General features: G+C 37.1%; 1 protein-coding gene across 2 annotated transcripts; it reads right to left on the minus strand.

The window, feature by feature from the left end:
• Window positions 1–1,147: 1,147 nt before the first annotated feature.
• fam20b (FAM20B glycosaminoglycan xylosylkinase) lies at window positions 1,148–23,769 on the minus strand. Of its 2 annotated transcripts, XR_001608835.1 has the most exons (9): window positions 23,591–23,769; window positions 22,104–22,657; window positions 18,894–18,980; window positions 16,071–16,180; window positions 13,535–13,706; window positions 3,694–3,885; window positions 3,494–3,553; window positions 1,630–2,089; window positions 1,149–1,530 (listed from the first exon to the last, which is right to left on the minus strand). XR_001608835.1 is itself a non-coding variant. In XM_016267062.1 (8 exons), the coding sequence occupies exons 2-8, from the start codon at window positions 22,478–22,480 to the stop codon at window positions 1,858–1,860; spliced, it is 1,230 nt and encodes a 409-aa protein (XP_016122548.1). In that variant the 5' UTR covers window positions 22,481–22,657; window positions 23,591–23,769; the 3' UTR covers window positions 1,148–1,857. The 2 variants fall into 2 exon arrangements, 1 of the variants encoding a protein (XP_016122548.1); XM_016267062.1 differs by having other exon boundaries at window positions 1,148–2,089.
• Between the last annotated feature and the right edge of the window lie 53 nt (window positions 23,770–23,822).

Raw genomic sequence — 23,822 nt, forward strand, 5'->3', positions numbered from 1 at the left:
ACTTTTCCATGACATTCTAATTTATTGAGATGCACCTGTATAGTGATGATAGCCAAAATATTAGTCATGGATTAATATTTATAGAGTAATCCACTATTTTGTGGAGGGGGGTCAAAATGGCAATTTTAATACTTCACGCACATTTTGGAAAAATAATATTTATGACACTCAGGTATGTCTATGCATATTTTGACAGAGAGAAACAAAATGCATGTCTAGTTTCAACATTAGTTCTTCACATTTTCTAATTTAAATAAAATAAGCATTGGTTGTATACAATGTGACCATTGGCACATAATGCAACAAAGATGGCTAAAGTCAACATATATTATTTACAGGCCTACTGATCTCTGGGTAAAAATAGCATTGTGATGCTGCCATTTTTCTGAAGTCATTTTTAACCCCCTGTAATTTGGCTCTGAATCTCAAGAGAAAATTGCCATTTTGACCCCCCTCTACAAAATAGACCCGTATATACTTAGTAAATATTAAGCCATGACATTTAATATTTGGGCTATCATCACTATACATATTCATCTTTCTTCAGAAAAAATATTAGTAAAATCAAAAATTTGAGCTGGGAAAATTTCTTAAATTTGGTTGATTTGACACAAAATTACCCCTATATATTTTTAGTTTATGTCTTGATGGATTTGTTTGTTACAAACACAGATTTTCACTTCCCAACACATTCATTGGTGGACTGGAGTGGTTTCTCCACTGAAGTTCTGATGAAAAAACAAATTCATCTACATATTAGGGGGCCTTGTCCAGCTCAGTTTTGCTCCAACCTGCTTGCCTAGAGTTTATAGTGAGTCTGAAGACCCTGATTACTTTGGCTCATGTGTTTTAGGGTTGGAGCTAACCCTCCAGGAGCAGGTTTGGACATTTTTCTCTTTTTCTGTTGTTGTTTGATTAACACAGACAGCTGCCATCACTTCCCACATGCAATATACTAATACACATCCAATTGTTTCCCAACCGTTGACATTAACACTAAGACAAAATCAACGGTTTACGTGAATACTGGCCAAGCCCCATATTTGGACAGATTTTGTGTGTCTTTGTGTTTAGTCTAGACAAAAAAATGTGCCAACAGCATGTGGCTTAACCACATGTTGCTGTTTCTGTCATTTGTGTACAGTTGTCTTTAAATAAGAAAGGGTGAACAAATGGTTCATACACACAAACTTCTGTAAGTTTAAATATTAATTTTTAATGCTGAAAATGCCCCACAGCAATCTTACAATGCTGTCGTCTTCACCATCTTCTCTGAACATCAGTAGCAACAGCCACCCAGCTCTGTTCAAACACTGTGTTCATCCTGCATACAGAACACAGTGAGTCTATCATAATTCATTTTATCTTTAGATCAATATTATTATTACTCGGTATTATTCAAAAGTTTGTTCTGTATATACAATGTGGGAGACACAATGGGGAAGTTCTATTAAGTCTTCTGGATCCGTCTTCCAGCTTCCTCAGTCTAATTACTCCAAAGATCTCATTCCAAGATCCACATCTGTAACTCTGAAAAAACGTTAATCCATCTTCAAGCAAACGGACTTGGATGGCAAAAGAAAAAAAGACAAACAATAACAGTAAAAAGGTGAAGTGCAGTCCACCTACATGTTGTCAAGGCCTCCTCACTCCATCCAGAGAGCAAGAAAAAACAGTTTGGAGAGTCTTCTTGGCCTCTGTGGTCTGACTTGAACCCAGTGAAAATCAAACTCCACCAGGTCGGGCTCATAAGGCTTTTTGTGGCCTCCGCTTCTCTGGCTCCATAGCAGGAAGGCGAAAGGAGCCTGTGCATTAAGAGTCAAACACATCTTCACTTCCCTTGTTTCTCCAGTGTGTTTAAGGATGAGGCAGGTTCATGCGGTCCTCGATCAGCGTGTTGTCAGCGCCCTGCGTCTCCATGCACTGCCGCACGGTTGCCAGCACTCCGTTGAGACGGCGGTCGAGCGCGGCGAGATGCGGCCCCATTAGCACCGGAAAGGCGGGATCGTGGCCTGTGGCCTGTCGCATCGCTGAACTCAACACTCCACCTTTTAGCAGGTTTAGCCTGTTCCAGGTGGAAACACGGACCCTTTAGGATACAATGAGAGAGAGACAGAAATAACACATCAAATTGTGTCTTGCTCATTCAAGAGCACAAATGAAATGACAGGAAGCAACGAAACCACAGATGTTCGATGCACATTTGCATAACGCTGAGCTTGGCTCAACTTTGTCACATCATTTAATGGACACGGTTTCTCATGACACCTCAAAACGCCACCTCTGATTGAAAATGAATGACTTGCGATTGATTTGTTGCGTGAAATCACTGTCAGTGTGAGCGGCCTTAAATTCCGATAGTCAGACAGGAAGTCTTAAATGCACACGTACAGTTAAAGCTACATAAGGCTTTTCATCTGTTAGTCAATCAATATCTCATTCCCCAGAATGTATGTACTTATGTAATTTAATGTCACATATCTGGGAGCATTTCAACAGCTTTTAAACTGGCTTTATTGATTAAAAGTCAAATGTATTACTGTATATTTCTGTACAAAATATCAGGGTCTCTTAAAAGTAATTTGATCAGAACAACAGTGTGAAATATTACAATTTAACATAACTCCTTTCTATTTTAATATATTTTAAATGTAATTTATTCCTGTTATGGCACAGCTGAATTTTCAGCTTCATTGCTCCAGTCTTCACACTCCAGTGTCACACGATCATCCAGAAATCATTCTAATATGCTGATTTGCTGCTGATTCTTTAATGCATAGAAATTCATTTGAAATAGATTTTTTATATAAATTTTAATTTTATTTTTTAAAACATTATAAACATCTTTACAGTTATTATTGATCAATTTAATGCATCCTTGCTAAATAAAAGCATTCTCTGATCCCATTTCTGACCTCAACATTTTAAACAGCAGTATTATGCAGTATTTTCTTTTTGAAGCAATGTAAAAAAAATCACTTTGTGACTGGATTTATATAGTAAAATGTCCATATTTATTACAATATAAATGTAGTAGTGGTTGCTTGATCATTTTTCCAAGGTAAATGCTGTTCCAAATGCAATTAGCTCAGAAACCATGTATATAGGAATTGAAAACAAAACATTTATATTGGAGGAAAGACTACAGCACACCACTGATGGTGCCTTCAATTTAAATTTTACCCTAAAATCTTGATTAAAAAAAAAGAACATTATGTGTGAACTATCTACATATACACCTTTCAGTGGAAACCTTAACAGACACTCATCCAGGCAAAACCACTCAAAAGCTTGTTGTATAACTGAAGGTCAACAGCATGTCAGTGGTCTGTGTGTTTGTTTGAAAAGAACAGAATGGGAAGCATTCATCACCACAGCCAGCAGATGAAGGAAGCCAGAAGTTAGGGACTGCCAGAATTGTGCCATTTTTAGGAAACCAAAGTGGGTTGTAAGAGGAAGTCCATGGTTACTCAGTGTTTGTGTGTGAACTCACATGCAACACTGATAAAGAGGGGCGAGAATACTCCTCTCGTCCAGAGCTGGGTTCCCAAAACTGCAGGAGAAACACAAAAGTTCAAACCGTCTTACATGTGTCAATAAACAAACAAACAAAATGTTTTCTGGTAGAAGCCCAGTTAAATTTGGGTCGATCATCTTGTAGGTGACTAGATCTCTAGATTTCTTTCTTTCTACCTTTTGGCGTTGTCCAGAAGGATGAGCATACTGGCTCCTCCATCGTCTTGGAAACTCTCATAGTGATGGCGATCTGCATTACCGATAAGGTAATCAAAGATGGCTGTGTCGATAACATCCAGGAGCCGTGGACCGGCATCGTAAGGAGGCATTTTCTTCACCGCCTCGCAGTAGCTCTCATCATACTCCCACCTGACACACACACAGAATCACTGATCAACACAATCAATAAAAACAAACATCCTCTTGAATGGTTCTGGATTAACGTGAATTTCTCGTCAGAGTCTCTGAGAAATCTCATTAGCCCCTTTCACACAGTAATATCAGTAAAATTACCGGAACGACTTTATGGGTAAATTCACTCGTTCACATATGGCGCTTATCCACTGCATGGTACGGCACGGTACGGTTCACTTTTGGGGGGTTTTCCACTGGGTACAGTACCTGGTACTTTTTTTTAAGTACCACCTCGGTTGAGGTTCCAAGCGAACCGTACCATTACCAAAACGTGACGTGTAAACTCTGCTGATCACGGATTGGCCGGAGAGAATTGTCACTACCTGCGTCACTGAACTTGCGACACAAACACAACAGAACCGCTAGATTTAAATCAGCACAGCCAGCGAAGGATCGAACGCAACAATTTTGAACGAGCGCACCTTTTTTAACAACCAAAAAGTGTCTGTTTCGTGGTCTATTGAGGAAGTACAGACATTCCTCTCGTTGATAGCAGAGGAGCGGATCCAGCGAGAGCTTGATGGGCGATGCGGAATGAAAACGTTTTTCAGGAGTCGCGGTAGTAGAGGCGGCGCAACTATAACGACATGTGAATAATCCCGCCCACTCTAAAGCGGCACTGAACTGCAGTGGAAACGCAAACCGAGCCGAGCCGTGTCGTACCGTACTGAGCCGTGCTGCGCCTCCTGGTGTTGTGTTTGTAACATGGTCAGTGTTTTTGCTGATGTTTTCATTTTTGTGTCAAATGTTCACATGCAGCTTCTTTTGGCCCAGAGACATCGCATTACACAACTTTAAACACAGTGCAGAGTAAATGCGTCATCTGCACAGCGTTGCCAACTAATTTTCAGGGGAAGTTGCTAAAGGCAGATTGATTTGTTGCTAAAAGTTGCTAAATGATGTTGTCGTTGCGTGATGACGTCATTGCATAACCATTACACAAAACAGCGTTTTTATGTGGAATACACAACGATATTACTCAAATCTCAGCGAAAAATATTTTTTAAATGTTATTTGTTCATAAAAATATTATAAACATAAAATATTTTAATTTGTAAAAGTAACATAAGTAGCACATCTTTATGATCTGATTTTTTACAACATTGAATTATTGAACAGTTACACATTTTATGTATTTTCTTATAACTAGTAAAACTGCACATTCTGAACAATTACAGTTTTAAGCGGTGTACTAGTTAATTAGTGTGCTACACAAAATCTATAAAAATAGGACACAATGTACTGTTTATATGAAGGGACGATACGTATTTATTTTTTACAGGTGTTTTACCTGTGTTTTAAATTCCACATTGCCTTTTGTGTTTTAAGGTTACAGGTTACAACTTAATGGATAACATCCTGGCAGAAAATGACTAGTACTTTTTCAGTTTTTCCCACATATTTGTTTCTTACAGTGTACCTAACTGAACAACAATTACAAGCTAATAACATGCGGTATCATAAATGTGCATTTATTATTGACCAATTGGAACAACTTAATGCACATTTGTTTGTACTGTTTCTCTAGCTCTCTCCAGGTTGATGTGCTGCTTGGCTGGCTAGCTGTTCAATGGTTTCCTCTTTTTGTGTAATTTAGATGAAAATATGTCTTTTTTATCATTTGAGTCACTTTAAAAAAGTTGCCAAAAACTTTTTAAAAATAGCTACATTTGTTGCTAGGTGCTTTTTGAAAAAAAAGTTGCTAGGGTAGTCTGAAAAGTTGCTAAATCTAGCAACAAAATTGCTAAATTGGCAACACTGCATCTGCATCAGACTGTTATGATTGGCCCAGAGCCGTTGAAGTTTGAATTTCAATGACTCTGGATTGGCCCGGAATAGACGTCTTATGTCAGTGCGTTCTGAACTCGTAACTGGTACATGCTAATACCGGTAAAATCACACACAGCTGAATTCTGGAAATTTATTGGTAATGTTACAACTTCTCATACTGGTAAATTGCCTGAACGAATTTACCGGTATTTAAAAAATGGGCCTGTTCACACATGATTTATGGCAATTTACCGATAATTTTCCAGTAAAGTCTTTATGAGTGAAAGGGGCTATTCTCACCGTGTTCCAGGTGTCAGGTCACCTGGCAGCCGCTTGGAAACAAAAGGAGGCTAATGGGACGTTTAAGAGCTTGGTGCTCTGTAAGTGTGTACACTGAGACAGGACATTTATGTAATAAATATAGCCTACAAATAAAGATCCCATTCAGTTCATGTGAAAAGGAAAAGGAAATAACCTGAAGAAGAATTTCAAAATAGCATTTAGGGGAAAAAATAATTGGTGACACTTCAGTATAGGGACCAATTCTCACTATTAAGTAGTTGCTTATTAGCATGCCTATTATTAACACATTGGCTATTTGTTAGTACTTACAGTGCATGCATAATTATTAGGCAAGTTGATATTCTGATCATTTTTTTCCCCAAGCACCTTTTACCAATTCCAAACAACATCAATCTTAATAACTACTATTAATTTTGTATTTAATGATTTATAAGTGATATATAATTGTCTACGAAGGCTGGAAGTGAAAAACTCATAGGCCATCCATTGTCACCTATGTATGAAACAATGAAAAAGCTCCCCAACCCAGGATCATCCTCATATGACACTGTAGCAGAGGCCAGAATGGATCCCCTAACTGTACCAAAGCTGCACTTCTTCATGTCTACCTCCTTAAACTTTCAGCCGTTTCTCACCAAGTACCAAACTGATGTTCCTATGATCCCCTTCCTGTGCAAAGACTTGGAAGATCTTGTCAGGTTAAGTATTTGTGTTAAAAAAATTTATAGTGTCTTACGCCTTTTTTATTCATAACCATGTTATGTACACTTGCTATGCATGTTATGTGCTTGAAAATATATATTTATATTTTCTTCCATTGTTTGTTACCTGCTATATTGCTTACATGCTTATTGGGTTAGTTCGCCCAAAAAATAAAAATTCTACTCACCCCTGGTGTTCATCTTCAGAACACAAATGAAATTATTTTTGATTTAATCTGAAAATTAATTGGGAGTAATGCAACTTACACATTCAAGGTCCAAAAAAAGGGGGGGGAAAGACTTAAAGTACTCCTTGTGACTCCAGTGGGTTTAACTTTAATTTTATGGTTTTTATGAATACCACTTAATTTAAGGAACTATTGATCTGCAACCCAGTAGAGGGGGCACCACAACGCAATGTGTGTTGTGTTGACTTGAGACTAAAAGTTACTCTGTGAACAAACTTTGAATAATATTATTTTGTCAGTATATTAGTAAATTATGTTTTTCACTCGCATCTCTTCTTAAAATAGAGGTTAAACCACTTTAACAATGTCTTTTTTTTACCCTTCTGGACCTTGAATTTTTAAGTTTACCTTAAGGGAATTAATTCTGGATTGTAATTGCAGTATTATTCACTCAAAATAAATCTTTTCTCAGAGCCTTCTATGACGTTTCATCCAGCGGGATGTCCTTCTTGTTTCTGTGTCAAAGCTCGTCAGGCTTGATGTGACAGATCAGAGCCTATGGGTCAGTTCAAAGGGAGTGGATATTGGGATGGGAGCCACAGCTGCCTTGAAGGTGTGCCACTCACTTTTCATTTTAGTTATAAAAGGTTCTTTATGAATTTGTTTAGTAGGATTCTGCTTTTTCATATACTTTTAAATATCTTGCACATATCACTTGTGTCTATTTTTGCCAGGGAACATCAGGGAGTCAAAGCAGAGTAGGCGAGCTTAGGCAGCTGCAGTTCATGAAAGACTGTGGGATTGCTCTTGCAAACATCTGCAAGAAGATTCTGGATAAATGTCCACTGAAGTACCACTTTGTCCGAAACATGACATGTCTGGACCCAAATAAAATGTACTCTGAGCCAGATGTGTGCTTGCAGAAAAAAAAGGGCCTCATCCAGAAGTTTGTACAGGATAAGCAGTTGCCAAGTCTAACGGTTGGTAAATAATAGTTAGGAATTTGTCTCATCCAGTTTTGTAAGACAGAGTTCTGCATTAATTACACTGCTTACAATCTTGCATCTGGTTGCAAGTCACATTATGATCATCCTCTTTTTAGAGTCCCATTATCACACCCTATGTGCGGTTATTGGCTGGGGGTGAAATATACGGTTTAAAAACGGTCAGAAAACATCTAGAACAAGAATAAGAAACAGACAGAGGGTAGAGTTTCTGGACATACCGACACAACTAAAATGCATTACAATAAGGTCCAATGTGTAAGCAACTGCCAATATTGATTTTTCTTTTTTAAATACAGGTGATGTGATTGCACAGCAGTTTGAGACATTCATCTTCAGTGAGGCCAGAGCAGCAAGCTTCAAGGAATTCAGTCCCACAGAACCAAAGTCCAGAGTCGACATGCTTTTGCATCAGCATATGAGCACCTCATCACCTGAGTTGTGGGGTTTTATGAAAAAGCTGCTGATTCTCTCCCATGGCCAAGCAACAGTTGAACGTGGGTTCTCAGTCAACAAAGAGGTGGAAACATGTAACATGGATGAAGAAACGGTTGTTGCCCAAAGACTTATCTGTGACCATGTGAGAGTGTATGGTGCAGTGACCCAGGTACCTCTTACAAAAGAGTTGCTAAACTACTGTGCAACTGCACGGACCAGGTACAGAATGTACCTAGTTGAGGAAAAAAGGAAAAAGACAAAGGATGAACAGATGACTAAAAGAAAAATAGCTGAAGATGAACTTGAAGTTCTACGGAAGAAAAGAAGAACCATCCACAGTGTGTGCGAGACCCTACACTCTTAAAAATAAAGGTGCTTCACCATAGAAGAACCTTTTTGTCTAAATGGTTCCATAAAGAACCTTTAACATCTCAAGAACCTTTCTGTTTCACAAAAGGTTCTTTGTGGCGAAATAAGGTTCTTCAGATCACAAAAAGGTAAGAAAGAGATGGTTCTTTAAAGAACCTTTGACTGAATGGTTCTTTGTGGAACCAAAAATGGTTCTTCTATAGCATCGCTCGAAGAACCTTTTGAAGCACCTTTATTTTTAAGAGTGTAGAAAAAAAATGCAGACAGCTTTGCAGATAAAGCTGAGAGTATGACAGGGACAAAGATGGCAGAACTGATTACGAAGTCAAACACACTGAGAAGACACTACAAGGAGAAGAGAGAGGAGAGAGATTAATTGGATAAGGAGATTGAGAGAAAGGCTTCTGAGCTACGAGAAATATAATACTGAGATGTATCAGTTCTGGTGTTATTAATTTTATTTAATTAAAATAGTTACATGTGTTAAAAACTGATTACAAAGTCTAACACTAAGAAGATGATACAAGGACTAGAGAGAGGAGTTAGATATGTTGGATAAAGAAATTGAGAGAAGGGCTTCTAATCTACAAAAATATACTGAGATGTGTCAGTTTTGATGTTACTGATTTTGTTGAATAAACATTAACATGTTAAAACTGTTAATGGCTGTTTGTTTTGCTGTACAAAAATTGCATAATTTTTTCTCTGTTTGGGTCTTAAAAAAAGTCTTAATGATTGTACAAAGTTTGCAGCAACCCTGAAGAGATTTAACATCTTGCAATGCAGGAGTGAGTTCTAAAACCTGGAAATTTTAGTTGGTGTTAAGCATTTATGCTTCCATCGTTACAAAGTCACTGGGTTTTTTAATTGGTTTTTGGTTAAAAGCCTAAAAATATGGTCTGTGGTTAACACAAACTCAAGATATTTTATGTTTTATTCTGTGACATAAAATACATCAGGAATACCCCACTTGTGATTTTTTTTTCTTTTAGGGGTTTTGAAAAAGGTGATTGCTAATAAGTTGTGAATTTTACACCAGTTTAATTTTGAATATTTCTCATGGGCGTTGAATTATTTTTTTCTTTTCAATCAAAAGATGTTAAATCTCTTCAGGGCTGTTTGTTTTGCTGTACAAAAATTGCATTATTTTTTCTCTGTTTGGGTCTTAAAAAAAGTCTTAAAAAGTCTTAAATATGATTGTACTAAGTTTGCAGCAACCCTGAAGAGATTTAACATCTTTTGATTGAAAAGAAAAAAAGAATTCAACGCCCATGAGAAATGTTCAAAACTAAACAGGTGTAATTTTAATTAGGTGTCATTTCTGTATTGCTTTAGTTTTGAATATTTCTCATGAGGGAAGAAGATGGATAAAGCAGAAAATCTGATACTTCTCCTTTGCTAGAGTGCTGTAGGGACGGCATTTTAGTAAGCATTTGCTTTTACTTACAATTGCTTTTGTTTTACTGCAGAAAGTAAGACCTGTGACCAACAAAAGTTTATGATTCTTACATGTTTTGTTCAACAAAACAATGAAAAAAAAATGAACACAACTTTAATAAAATGTGAAGCCTAAATACAATCACCGTTAGTAAAAAGCTAAAGTTACAAAAAAATAAAAATACACCACAGCTGCACGATCAACGTCACCATCACTAAACTTCCAACAACTCTTTTAACCTTTAATTAAAATCTACACATTGGAAAGTTTGAGTTAGAATAGTTTGCAAGTGTGTGAGTATAAACACAATGGGGTTAAAAACTAGACTAGTGGGTAGATAAGTTTAAAGATAAAATTCACCACTTATTAGCAATCACCTTTTTCAAAACCCCTAAAAGAAAAAAAAAAAATCACAAGTGGGGAATTCCTGATGTATTTTATGTCACAGAATAAAACATAAAATATCTTGAGTTTGTGTTAACCACAGACCTTATTTTTAGGCTTTTAACCAAAAACCAATTAAAAAACCCAGTGACTTTGTAACGATGGAACCATAAATGCTAAACACCAACTAAAATTTCCAGGTTTTAGAACTCACCCCTGCAGCACTCTGTACGGACGTTCAGTGCAAGTACAAATTTTGTGCAAAGTTTCAGAGAACTTCAGATCAAAATAATTCATATTACATTTTAAATAGCAGTCACAATATGAACTGATTAGTAATAGCCAAACTAGTCTCATGTTTCATTAAATGGCTGCTAAAACCAAAAGTTTCCAGTAAAGTGACAGAGATAGAGACGAAAGGTTAATGACATGTAAAAAGGTTTCATGCATTTCATACAGTTCTGCAACATTGAATAGCAGTAAACGGAAGAAAATGCCCTCAAAACCTTTCAAGACCTCTTCAATCAGTGTCAAAAATAAACACTTGCCAAGCACCAAATGAAAATAAAAATGGGCAATGGCTTCCATCATCATTTATTTCAGCAAGAGAGCCAGGCCAGCCAGAACACTCCAAACCTGTATGAATTTGTTTCATAGATATTCTGGAGTATTGTTGTCAAAAATATATTTTTTTTCAATGCATATTGATACTGAAATATCGGTAACACTTTACAATAAGGTTCATTAGTTAAACATTAGTTAATGTATAAACTAACATGAACTAACCATGAGCAATACATTTGTTACTGTATTTACTAATCTACACTAACGTTAGTTAATGAAAATACAGATGTTCATTGTTAGTTCATGTTAGTTCACAGTGCATTAACTAATGTTAACAAGATTTTAATAATGTGTTAGTAAATGTTGAAATTAACATTAACAAAGATTAATAAACGCTGTATAAGTGCAGTTCATTATTAGTTCATGTTAACTAATGTAGTTAACTAATGAACCTTATTGTAAAGTGTTACCGAAATATCTTAAATGGTTTCAATACTCTATTTTTTTGCAGTGTATCAATAACACCAGCCGCACATTCTCTCTCTCTTCTGATAGCGAGTTCACGCTCACTGCAGCGTAATAAGAAGCATTTACATACCAGTTGTTAAAAAAGAATACACATTTAATAACATTTTACTCCAAACTCGCTTAACATCAGTTGAGTGTTTAAAACAACTTCCTTTTGTGATCTGATTTGGCTTATCATAGAATGAAACCAAATATTTTCAAGCATTCTATACTGTAGTATGTCAATTAGCACTGCATTATAATTAAACTTTATTTTTATGAATATAGGCAATATTTCTATGATAATACTGGAGATGTCTAGAATAACAAAGATAAACCATATTGTCAGAGTCGTTTGTTTATTGTCTTCATGTTTAACCGGTCAAAGCGTTTTGATATAGTGGTAGCTTGATGCTTTTGTCCATATTAAGGATTTCCTGCAACGTCATAAATTATATTACTTTTGTGAGGCATATTTAGAGTTTTCGCTCTATTCTGGGTAAAAATAGGAAAAATAATACTTCCCTCTGAAGAAATTTTAAGTAAACATATACAAATCCAGCATCTCCAGCATTTTTCACCAACTTTTTTTCATTCATGTAAAAATATACCTCATTGTCGTTCTAGTTATCTTTCCATAAATAACAAAAATGTTATGCCTTTAATGTTGTGGCAGTTGTTCCCTATTTTTCAAGGTAATTGTATCGAAGTTACAAATTCCAGTATTATGACAACACTGAGAAAATTATTACAGTTTTCATTTTTGGGTGAACTATCCATTTAAGAACCATTCACACCAAGAATGCTAACTATAACGACAACAATATTAGCATCCATTTTTGTCTTGTGTTTTTGTGTTCTGTCACTATAAATGCTCAAGCTCTTTAAAGTTGGGTGGATTTTGATTGACTGTCAATGTACTGCTCATCAGCTAGAAAAAATGTGTTCTGAAAGTGATGCTAATGTTACTGTTCCTCTGTGTCATTATCATTATAGCTGTGGTGTGGACTTCACTATTCTAATAGAATTGGGACGACTAATAAAATTATATAATTATATCTTTTTTGGTGTAAACAGGACTTTGGGGTTCACTCCTTTTGCCCCTTTCTCAATCCAAACCTGGGAGTACCAAACCAAAAAAAAAAAATAATAATTCAATCAATTTTTCCAGACAAAGGTGGAGTCTTGCCAGGAGTCTTCGAAAATATTTCCAACTGCCTTGCCACAATTAACAGTATTTCACAGATTTCCCTGACTCACATTATACTTTTGAATTGTTTACCTTTACATTAATGAGACTGGAAATATTCTGGACAATGTAGTAACTCCATGGTTTTTTTCAGGATAACAATGTTTATTTCTAATTAATGAGTTTGGTAAGTTCAGAATTTAATAAGGTACAACCTAAAGAGGCGTCCTTTTGAGAGGACCTTTTTCTTTACATTTTGCATAACTTATTTAACTTGTCTTACTTTTACTTTCTCTTGCTCAAAACTATAAACACAAAACCAAAAGTAGTGTTAGTTTTGGATTTGTGTTTGTAGGTTTTGGAAAAAAATTATACCTCATTTCAGGAAACATGTCTTAGGTGGGAAAACTTGTAACCAAAAACCCAACAGTCTTAATGCTAAAGTTCATTTTAATCAGCAGTTTCTGTGCCACCCAGCGTGTGAAAAATCTGCAGTTATATTCTGAATCCTGGACCATCCCATCCTTAGCCAACTCAAAGGCCAAGAGTTAGTATTGCTTAGTGAAAGTCCCCCCTGACCAACAGTCACTCACACAACGATCAGACCAACCACAAACTATCAGGCTGAAACTGCACTGAGCCACTGATGCCAAATAAAGCAACATGTACCTGTACACTCATTCCAGTCAAAGCATAAAAATAGCTGGCGAAGGGAGAAAACTAGTGAGAGAGAGAGAGAATTACAATACCTGGCGAGTTTGCCCTCTCGGTATGTCCGTCCCCATGGGTGTCTGTGTTTCTGTAAGGGCCAGACGTCAGGGAGCCACAGGGTAACCGATCCCTCCATCACATCCCCCTCTGCACAGGCAGGCTCAGTCTCACGGCAGTAATAACACTTCCCATAGAAACATGTATTATTTCCTACAAGAAGAGACACATTATCATCAATTACCATTATTAAAATAATGTCTGGAAGGACTGTGCTTCATCAAAGGATTGTTTTAAAGAGACAAACAGTTGGTTATGAATCTTTTTATGGAATGGATTATGCTGCAGATCAGCACAGGCCAATCTGAACTAAAAAAATACTGCTTGACTGATGCAACTGTTTAACAATACAGAAGTATCACATATGTGTTATTTTAAATGTGTTATACAAATGGAACAAGATCATTCAACGGGTTGTAATTCCTTAAACTCCATTCAAAATGGCAACGACAAGGATTAACACTGATTATTGGTGACAGGATTTAGGCATGTCTAGCGACATGACAAAGTTGACAAATGTTTGACTTTATGCAAATGAAGCAAGTGTGCCTCACACGTCCCGAAAAGTGAAGCCAAAATATTTAGATTTGGTGGCAGTACAGGTCATAAACCCCACCGCCCTCTACATGTAAACGTATGTAAATTAATAAATTACACTTTTTTTCCAAACACTGTTTCTGTCATTATTGGTAGTTCTTATCACGCTGATATATGTTAAAGTGTTCATTTTTCTAGTGAGTTTGGTTTTAGTCCATTATTTGATGCTATATAAAGGGTGTGTGGCGTCATGATTGTGTGCTTGCGACTGGGTCTGCAGGAGTTTGGGCAGGACTTTGATAACGCAGCTCCAGCTCATGATCACTACTACGCAGACTCGGGCTCCAAAAGACGACATCAGTGCAAGGTGACAGTGGCTAGGGATGCACGATATTGGATTTTACCGATATCCGATATGCCGATATTTTTCAACTCATTTTGGCCGATACGATATATTTTCTTTTGTTTGGAAACAACACCAAGTCTCTCCTGTGTAGAAATTATAAGCAAAATATTTTTCATTTTGGCTAGTTTTTAACAAGAACTTATTTGTTATAATTAAATAAATAATAATGAAGGTTTTTTGACAGTACATTGAAGCTTTGAAAAACTATAAATAAACTATATATCAATCGCTGCATTTTTTCCCCCAGAAAGATGCAGTTAACCTTAACATTTTATTTTAAAATTTAACATTTATAGATGGTCTAAAGCAAAAGAGTTGTAAAAATTCTGAAAATCTTTTAGAGCTTATGATTTGTTTAAAAAATATAACATATTACACATTAATGAATAATGAATAAATCAGTATATATACACAATTACATAATTTACAAGTGTCATGTTTGTGGGGTTTTTCATGTAAGCTATAGCTTCTTACTTTTAAATCAAAACATACTCATTACCTTATGACATCAACTACTGCTTTATTTAATCAGAAACACAGTCTAAATGTAATTTGTGTAGGCTATTTTACTTTGATTTAATTAGTAGTAGGCCAACAGCGCTCCCTACAGATTAAACTCCTTCCCGAACGGGCGTTAGGACCCGGGGGAGGCTGCCACTGCAAGTGCTTACTGTTTACTCTATCATACACCGAACGCGTCATTCTATATGTGCTTTCACAGATTAAATGCAGCGATCCAAAACAGTGAATCTAATCATCATTCAGACAAAACTTTGCTTGAAGAATGAGCACACTGCTGACGTGATCTAATCACTAGCACACCCTGAGCACATGGGGGTTAACTTATTCCTCTTATCGGCAAGACATATCATGTCACCTGTCTCGAATGCAGTGAAGACAATTTCACTGTTAAAGGGGTCATATGATGCTTTTTTAAAGATCATTATTTTGTGTATTTGGTGTAACAGAATATGCTGACATGCTTTAATGTTCAAAAAACACATTATTTTTCAAATACTGTACATTATTGTAGGTCCTATATGCCCCGCCTCTCTCAAACGCGTCGTTTTCTACAAAGTCCCTCCTTCCGACAAGCGCACTCTACTCTGATTGGCCAGCTGACCCAGTGCACTGTGATTGGCCGAACACTGCAAGCACTAGTCGGAAATGTAAGACAGAACCAGAAAGGGGAACAGAGTCGCGTGACAGACACAGTGATGAAGCTGGTATGTGTTTGCAGTACACAAGCCACGGTTAAGACAGCTGACTCCACTAGCTTGTAACACTACAAAGAGAAAGGAAAACTTGAAATCGCATCATATGACGCCTTTAACTGTCTGTAAACACATACATGGATATAATAAAATGTGTGGAAAAGTGTGTGGAAACTGTCGACAGTCTTAATGAGTTTTATTCATACACTGATATTTCTAATTGATTATATGATGCAATGAGCATTTGAGCACTGATGCAGTTCATATTAAACAATTTTCCTTATGTGATGGAAAAGGAAAAGGGAGAGATCACCTCAACAGACAAAAAGCATAATAGAAGAATGACAGGGTGAAACTGACCGTGCATCAGGAAAGTGCTCAGCAGTTGATCTGTAGCTACTGGCTTAATCTCAGTACGCAGATTCATAAACCTCCCCACCACCAGGGGTGCTCTTCTAAAACCTAGGATCCTGCAGGAAGAGATTGAGAAGCCGACACATCAATAAACAGTTATGAATGTTTACATTAATAATATTACGTTGTCATATGCAGTGCGTGTGTGATAGGGGAATCCATGGGCATGGGCGGACCGTAGACCTGAGCCAAGACTATGCTCAATTCATGCCGAAAATTTAGATCACCCCCTGGTGGCTGGTGGCAGTATAGGTCATAAACACCACCGCCCTCTACATGTAAATGAATGTAAACAAATAAATTACACTTTTTTTCCCCCAAAAGACTCATTTCTGTTAATATTGGTAAAATTCGTGCTAATTTGTGTTCAAGCTCTGTAGGCAAAACAGCCAATTAAGTCGCCTCTGTTTCTGTGATTATATGTGTAAGATAATAGTCACAATGTGCAGGAGTTATTCTGTTTACGTGATGTAGTAGATTTAATGCGGATGTGGTTCGGGTCACAGTCTTTATGTCAAGTGGGTCAAATAACAGGTCGGATGTTCTGTTGTGTACTACAGGTGTGGAGCAGAAGCGAATTTACCAAACAGGATCCGTGCAGGACTCTGCGCTGCATGGTTTAGTGTTTCGATGACATAATGAATCATACACTGATCAATATTAGAGCAGGGGTTTTTGAACTTGTGTCTGGGACCACCAGTGGACAGCGGGAGTTCATAGACATTTTCAGGGAAAAAAATATTACAGAAAAAAAAATTATTTGGAGCATTTGACTTTATTACTATTGACTGTTATTCTGCTAAAACTGGTAATCATTAGATTAATAAATTACTTTATTCTATTGACAGCTAAAGTTTTAACAATATACTAATATTATCTCATTTCCCAGATAATATTTTATTTTCTAGAATATAGATGGGCCTTTAAAATACACAACTGTTCAAAATGATGGGGTCAGTAAAATGTATTTTAATGTTTGAAATACATCTCTTTATTGACTGCTATAGTTTTAACAATATACTAATATTATCTAATTTTCCAGATAATTTACACATTTAATATTCTAGAATATAGATGGGTCTTTAAAATACGCAACTGTTCAAAATTTTGGGGTCAGTAAGATTTATTTTTATGTTTGAAACACATTTCTTATATTTACAAAGGCTGCATTTATTTGATCCAAAAAACAAAAACAAAAAGGTAATAATCATTATTACAATTTAAAATAACTTCTCTATTTTTTATATACTGTATGTTAAATAATGTGTTCCTAAGACTGCAAAGCTGAATTTTCAGCATCATTACTCCAGTCTTCAGTGATCAAAATGTTTGAATCCCCCAGCAGAAGAGCACTACATTTAGGTTTAGGTTTACTGCTGCTGTAAAACCCAAGTTTTATTATTATTATTTTAAATTTCTAAAGTGTTTCTGGACAGGCTTAGCACTGTAACCAATTGCAGGCATGTCAGCTATGTCCATGCACGCAGACGTCAATCTAAGGCCTAAAGGAATTGTTCAACTAAAAGCAGCTCTTTACTCTCATGTTGTTTTAAACCTGCATTATTCTTGTGGAATAACACAGGCCTTCAATTTCAAATCGGTCTCTCACACCTGGAATATGGGGCACCAATCCACAAAGACTACTTTTATGATACTCCAATGGTGTTTTTCTTCTCATTTTTGGAGCTTAAACAGTCATGGTCACAATAAGCCTGTGTTGCATGGAAAAGAGCTGAGTGAACAATATCCTGTGTCCCACAATAAATAAACTGCGTATGGATTTGGAGCAACATGAAAGTGAGTTCACAGTAGCTCATGGAAATAAGAAACATCGCCTGACAAGATGTTTTAGTGAAAAGCAAAACATTGGTAATATGGTAAAGATCAAAATCCAAGTTGACAGCAGGAATGTAGAAAACGAAAAGGTTCTTGGCCCTCAGCGGGTAACAACATGCTTGTGAACACTCAATAAATTCAGACTGAACAGGACAACAAACAGTCATTCTAGTTTTGGCCAGTCATATTGCTTCCAAGTGTAATTAATTAAAAATTTGATTATCAGATTTTTTTCAGCTGACTTGATTTAATGATGTACAAAATAGCAGTAATTCACAAGCACAATTCTGAAAGCGCAGCTTTTATGTTTTGAATGTGTACATGCAAAGACGCCACTGAGCGCTTCTGGGAAGGTGATCTACATTGTATTGGGCATTTAATGTGAACATAATGGCATCTGTTTACTAATTAGATTCAATATAGTTTCTAGTGAGGGGTTCTGCTGGTGATCTGCTCTGATCTTCCTACTGAAAGTTAAAGATGTGATTTTTTACACGTCTTTAGTCCTTGTGGCCATGTGCAGCTTAAATCATTTGGGTACTGTTATCTTTGGGGAGTAGGTTTGCTGAAACTCAAAGTCGGGAGTTGATTTCCTGTATTGTCTTTAGATGGTTTGGTTAAGTGGTCACTTCTGAGGCTGTGCAAGGTAAACACCTTTAAGGACTGCCCACTGAATGCCTATAAAATACAATCTATCTCTGTCTTAGTTAGACTTTTGATGACTGCAGCGCGCTCTCAATAAAGAACTCTGCTGAAGATACCCAAGAGGCTTCTGAGTTTTCTAACAATGTGTTAAGAAAACAATGTAAAGCAAGGTAATTATCACCCTAAAACACTGCCCACAGTTGGAGGAATGCACCATTGAGTTATTTGTTCTAATCATGCAGCCCTAGCGTGTCTGTCTCTGTGCATCTGTGTGTGTTTGCACATTACCTGTCCAAGTGGAAAGCAGCAATTTCTGCATTATGCCGATCGTACCCTGCGTACGGCTCTCCTTCAACCACATAATCTCTAGTGTACCTAATAATGAGACAATGAAGAAGATAAAGACATAAGACAGGCAAACAGTAATTGAGAGAAAAGCAAAAGATGACACAAAGATGAATATAAAAACATCCATGTCCTAATGAATTCAGGTAAAAAAGTGTGCAAAGTGTACAAGCAATTAAAGCTTTCTCTTGTACAAAAATGTTTTTGTTTTAACCAGCTGCGACATGATTTTGCTGGTCTCTTGGTTTCAATTTCTGTGGTGTTCCATTGTGTGTACAGGCTTAAAATGAATTTTCATTGGTCCAAATCACAGTATACTGAACATCAGATATGTTCTGACTGGCTGTGATTGTGTGGTGTCACACAGCATTTTCACATTTTGTGTGGACACTGTATTAGAGTAATGAGCTTAACTAGTCAATCCACTCTTAACATAAATGCACCCACACTGCTTCCTTGTTCCTTAAACAGCAGGATGTAGTGAGCAAATATAAGATTATTTGAGTCTTCCAATATAAACCAGACCTGATACACTGACAGTATCCAACACACACACAACGCCCACTTAATGCAAGACCCATTTTTCAACATAGACTGTTGTTGGGTAGCTTATGTAAAATTCTCTATATAAAACCACATATAATAAAGAGACTATTACATCCAAAGAAAACATGAATACTGTGGCCAAGCTGAGTTCGCTGCTCGGAAATCTGAAATAGCATTTTTCAATATAGAATTCACTGATGTTATTGAGATTGAGAGTATTGCCACACTTTTTACGGCAAATTAAATGTGCATTTATTCTTTCACATCATTTTGAAACTACTAACACTGCAGCTTATTTTAAGAAAAAACTGCCTAAAAGGCTATTATACTTCACTTGTTTAAAGTATACTTGACCCGAACCACATTTACTTGTTATTGCAAAGTGCAAACCTCAAGCATTAGACACTAGTATGGCATTCCACTCAAAAAGTCTGACTTTCGAACCTCCTATTTGGAAGATATTCCACACTCCAATTAAAATGGCACACAATATAATGTGACACGCGCGACTCGGATGTTTGGAAGCAAAACGTTCAGTGCAGATGGATTGAAAAAGTTCAGTCTGGATGTGAAGTCATCAGAGATAAGGTGTGTTTGATCAATGACCTTAGAGATTAAGGACACCAGGAGAGCTTCCTCACTTATCTAAAGTCTCTGTAGATCTATGATAACTCTAATAGGCTCAGATAAGAGCAGACAGCTGGACTCACCTGAAATAATGACAGATCAGCTTTGTGTCCTAAGTGCACACAAGCTATTTTATTCCTGTAACACTTTACAGTTTAAGTTTGTTAACATCACAATTATTTCATGACACCTAACGCATTAAAGTGATAGTTCACTCACAAATGAAAATTGAAATGAATATTACTCACCCTCATGTCATTCTAAACCCGTAAGACCTTTGTTCATCTTTGGAACACAAAGATATTTTTGATCAAATCCGAGAGCTTTCTCACCCAGCATAAACAGCAACACAACTGACACGTTCAAGGCCCAGAAGGTAGTAAGGACTTCGTTAAAATAGTCCATGTGACATCAGTGGTTCAACCGAAAACAAAAATAACGACTTTATTCAACAATTCTTCTCTTCCATGTCAGTCTTCAACACACGATCACGAGAGTACCACGACACATGCGTGTGATGCTGCTGGTGTACAACACGGATGCGCTGTGCCTTGTTTACGAGCAGAGGAATGCACACGCATGCGTCGCGGTACTCTCCATAATGGCAGCGGACGCTGATGCGGAAAATAATTACTACCAAATAAAGTCGTTATTTTATTTTCTTTGCACACAAGAAGTATTCTCGTAGCTTCATAAAAGTATTGATGTCACATGGACTACTTTAACGATGTCCTTACTACCTTTCTGGGCTTTGAACATGGTAGTTGTGTTGCTGTCTATAGAGGGGCAGAAAGCTCTCGGATTTGATCAAAAATATCTTAATTTGTGTTCCGAAGATGCAGGTGAGTAATTAATGACACAGGGTGAGTAATTAATGACACAATTTGAATTTTTGGGTGAACTATCCCTTTAAACAAATATATTTTACAACATTTCTTGATATAGGTTAATGATAAATCATAAAAAAATATATATACAGGTTTATTTTAATTAATGTTTGTGTGCATTAACTAATAATTTAATGTTAGGTAACAACTTGAAATGTAGAAAACAATTTGATTTGTATACACTATATTTGTTTGGCAAGTTACAGCACTGATTCATTAAATTGATCTGCAAAGATATTTATAATGTTACAAATGATTTCTATTTTAAGCATCACAGTTTCCCCAAAAATATTAATCAGCACAACTGGTTTCAACTTTGATAAGAAGTGTTTCTTAAGCAGCAAATACGCATATCAGAATGATTTCTGAAGGATCATGTGACACTGAAGACTGGATTAATGATGCTGAAAATTCAGCTTCGCTATCACAGCAATAGTTTATTTTAAAATAAACTAAAATAGAAAACAGTTATTTTAAATTGCAATAATACTTCACAATATTATTGTTTTACTGCATTTTTGATCATTAAAAAAGCAGCGTGTATGTAGAAAATACATAAACCTAGTTTAATAAATGCTGCAAAAGCTTTTTTTTTTCATTGTTAGTTCATGATACCAAATGCTTTTAACTAATGTTAACAAACTGAACCTCAGTACTGATATCCTAAACCAGACTAATCGAAAACATTAAGAACATTCGAGAAAAGTCCTTTTAAGATTTTCCTTCAGCTCCACTGCTCCTAAACCCAGGCTGGCATTTGTTTTTAATTTGTTTGTCACATTTTGAATTGCTTCCTCTTTGCATTATTGTTTTGTTATTACTATTGTTATGCTCTTTTTTTGTTCCACATTGTTATGCACACTCAGGTCTCTAAAAGGCACTGTAAAAATAAAAATGATTATTATTACATCTCTTATTCATTCATTTCTTTTTCTATTTTAGTCACCGGCTTTTTCGTTCTCTAATTCACTCACTCACTCTTCCCATCACTCTCCCTCTTTCTAAATCACTAACTCTTTTCATTTTAACCTCATTCACATTCTCATAACTTTCTCTCTCTTTCGTTCCCCATCTTAATCATCCCTCTCCTTACCTCTTGGGTTTGAATACCACTTTCTGTCCTCCGTCGAGCACTAGGAGGGCTTTCAGCTGGGTGCCTTTATAGCCCACGTCGGCCCTCTCCACGCGAGCGGTGGCCAGGGCGTTCAGCACAGCGGCTAGCTCGGGCGTTTCGTCCGGGTACACCTCCCGCGGACCCACCCACTGTGCGGCCACTTCCCAGGGCGACTGCAGGGTGTGCGTGAGGCGAGCTCCCTTGGCCAGGGCCAGGCTGGCCTCCATCGTACGGAAGGCCCGCAGGTCACGGCGGCTGGCGGCCGATCCCTCGCCTCCATCCAGCAAGAAAACCTTGGCCAGGCCGAGGAGAAAGAGCACAGCACACAGCACCACCACACGCTGCTTCAGCTTCATCACCTCCTGCAGCCAGACGCCCACCGGCGGCCCACCACGCCTGAGTCTGCCAGGAGACACGCACTTACGCCTGGGGCATGGCACTGCCCGCTGTCTGACCAACACCACCACCGGTCAGGCAGGACAGGAGCGGCTCGAACCACTAGAATGTTAAAGAGTGAGGGCGGACGACACTTCCTGTGAGAAGAGAGAGTGGTTGTCATTTCAAAGGAATAGATGAAAACTTGTTGGAAATCTACTTCTTAGGCCATGCAACATGTAGATGAGTTTGTTTCTTCATCAGAACAGATTTGGAGAAATTTACCATTATATTACTTACTCACCAATGGATCCTCTGCAGTGAATGGGTGCCATCAGAATCCAAACAGCTGATAAAAACATCACAATAATCCACACCACTCCAGTCCATTAATTGATGTCTTGTGAAATAAAAAGCTGTGTTTTTGTAAGAAACAAAACCATCAATATGCTTCAGGCTAAAATACTTAAATAAATGCTTCCTGTGTCCATTATATTGTTTTCTCCAGTAAAAAAAAGTCACCTTGTCTGAATCAGTAGAGAAATATGCACAGATCAAGCACCATTTATAAGTGAAAACAGTCCAAAATAGTTATAATCAAATATATCTATGGATGTTGATGAGAGTGAACTTTTTAACTGGAGGAAGTGTAATTATGGATTACGGACTCATATTTTTTTTCCAAAAGCGATGGTTTAACGTTAAAACGTCTTAATGATGGATTTGTTTCTTACAAACATGCAGCTTTTCAATTCACAGGACATTAACTGGTAAACTGGAGTCATGTGGATTATTGTGATGTTTTTATCAGCTGTTTGGACTCTCATTCTGACGGCACCCATTCACTGCAGAGGATCCATTGGTGAGCAAAGTGATGTAATGCTAAATTTCAGTGACGAAACAAATTCATCTATATCTTGGATGGGCTGAGAGTAAATTTTGGGGTGAACTATTCCTTTAAAGCACAATATTTGACTCCGAACAGATCTACCATTTCTATTGTTCGGTATGACTGCCGTGAGTCAACACAGACAGACATGACGCTGACAGGCGTAGAATAAAATCAGAGCACTTCACATAAGAGCACTCACTGATGCAGGGGAGCTTCCTCAGTTATATAAGACGCTCCTGGTTGTGTCTGTGTTCGTGTCCTCAACTCAAATCCTCCTAATATATGATTTGGAGTCCAGCCTGGTGTCGTGTGGGGCAGCTCAGGTGTGTCTGGTCTGTTACTGTCTGGGCGAGTCTGGTTTCTGTGGCACAATCTTGAACTCCCTAAAGTAAAACAGAAGACAATAAGAATACAAAGCTTCTGGCACATCA

The sequence above is a fragment of the Sinocyclocheilus grahami genome, unplaced genomic scaffold, assembly GCF_001515645.1.
Source record: "Sinocyclocheilus grahami isolate Dianchi unplaced genomic scaffold, SAMN03320097.WGS_v1.1 scaffold35.1, whole genome shotgun sequence".
NCBI lineage: Eukaryota > Metazoa > Chordata > Actinopteri > Cypriniformes > Cyprinidae > Sinocyclocheilus > Sinocyclocheilus grahami.

What these genes read in the sequence shown, in the direction of transcription:
- fam20b (XM_016267062.1), bottom strand. Translation starts at nt 22,480, where the DNA reads ATGAAGCTGAAGCAGCGTGTGGTGGTGCTGTGTGCTGTGCTCTTTCTC. An exon ending in GCTGCTTTCCACTTGGACAG is followed by an intron (nt 16,181 to 18,893) that starts GTAATGTGCAAA and finishes CTCTTCCTGCAG; the next exon opens with GATCCTAGGTTTTAGAAGAG. An exon ending in CGAGAGGGCAAACTCGCCAG is followed by an intron (nt 3,886 to 13,534) that starts GTATTGTAATTC and finishes TGTGTGTGTCAG; the next exon opens with GTGGGAGTATGATGAGAGCT.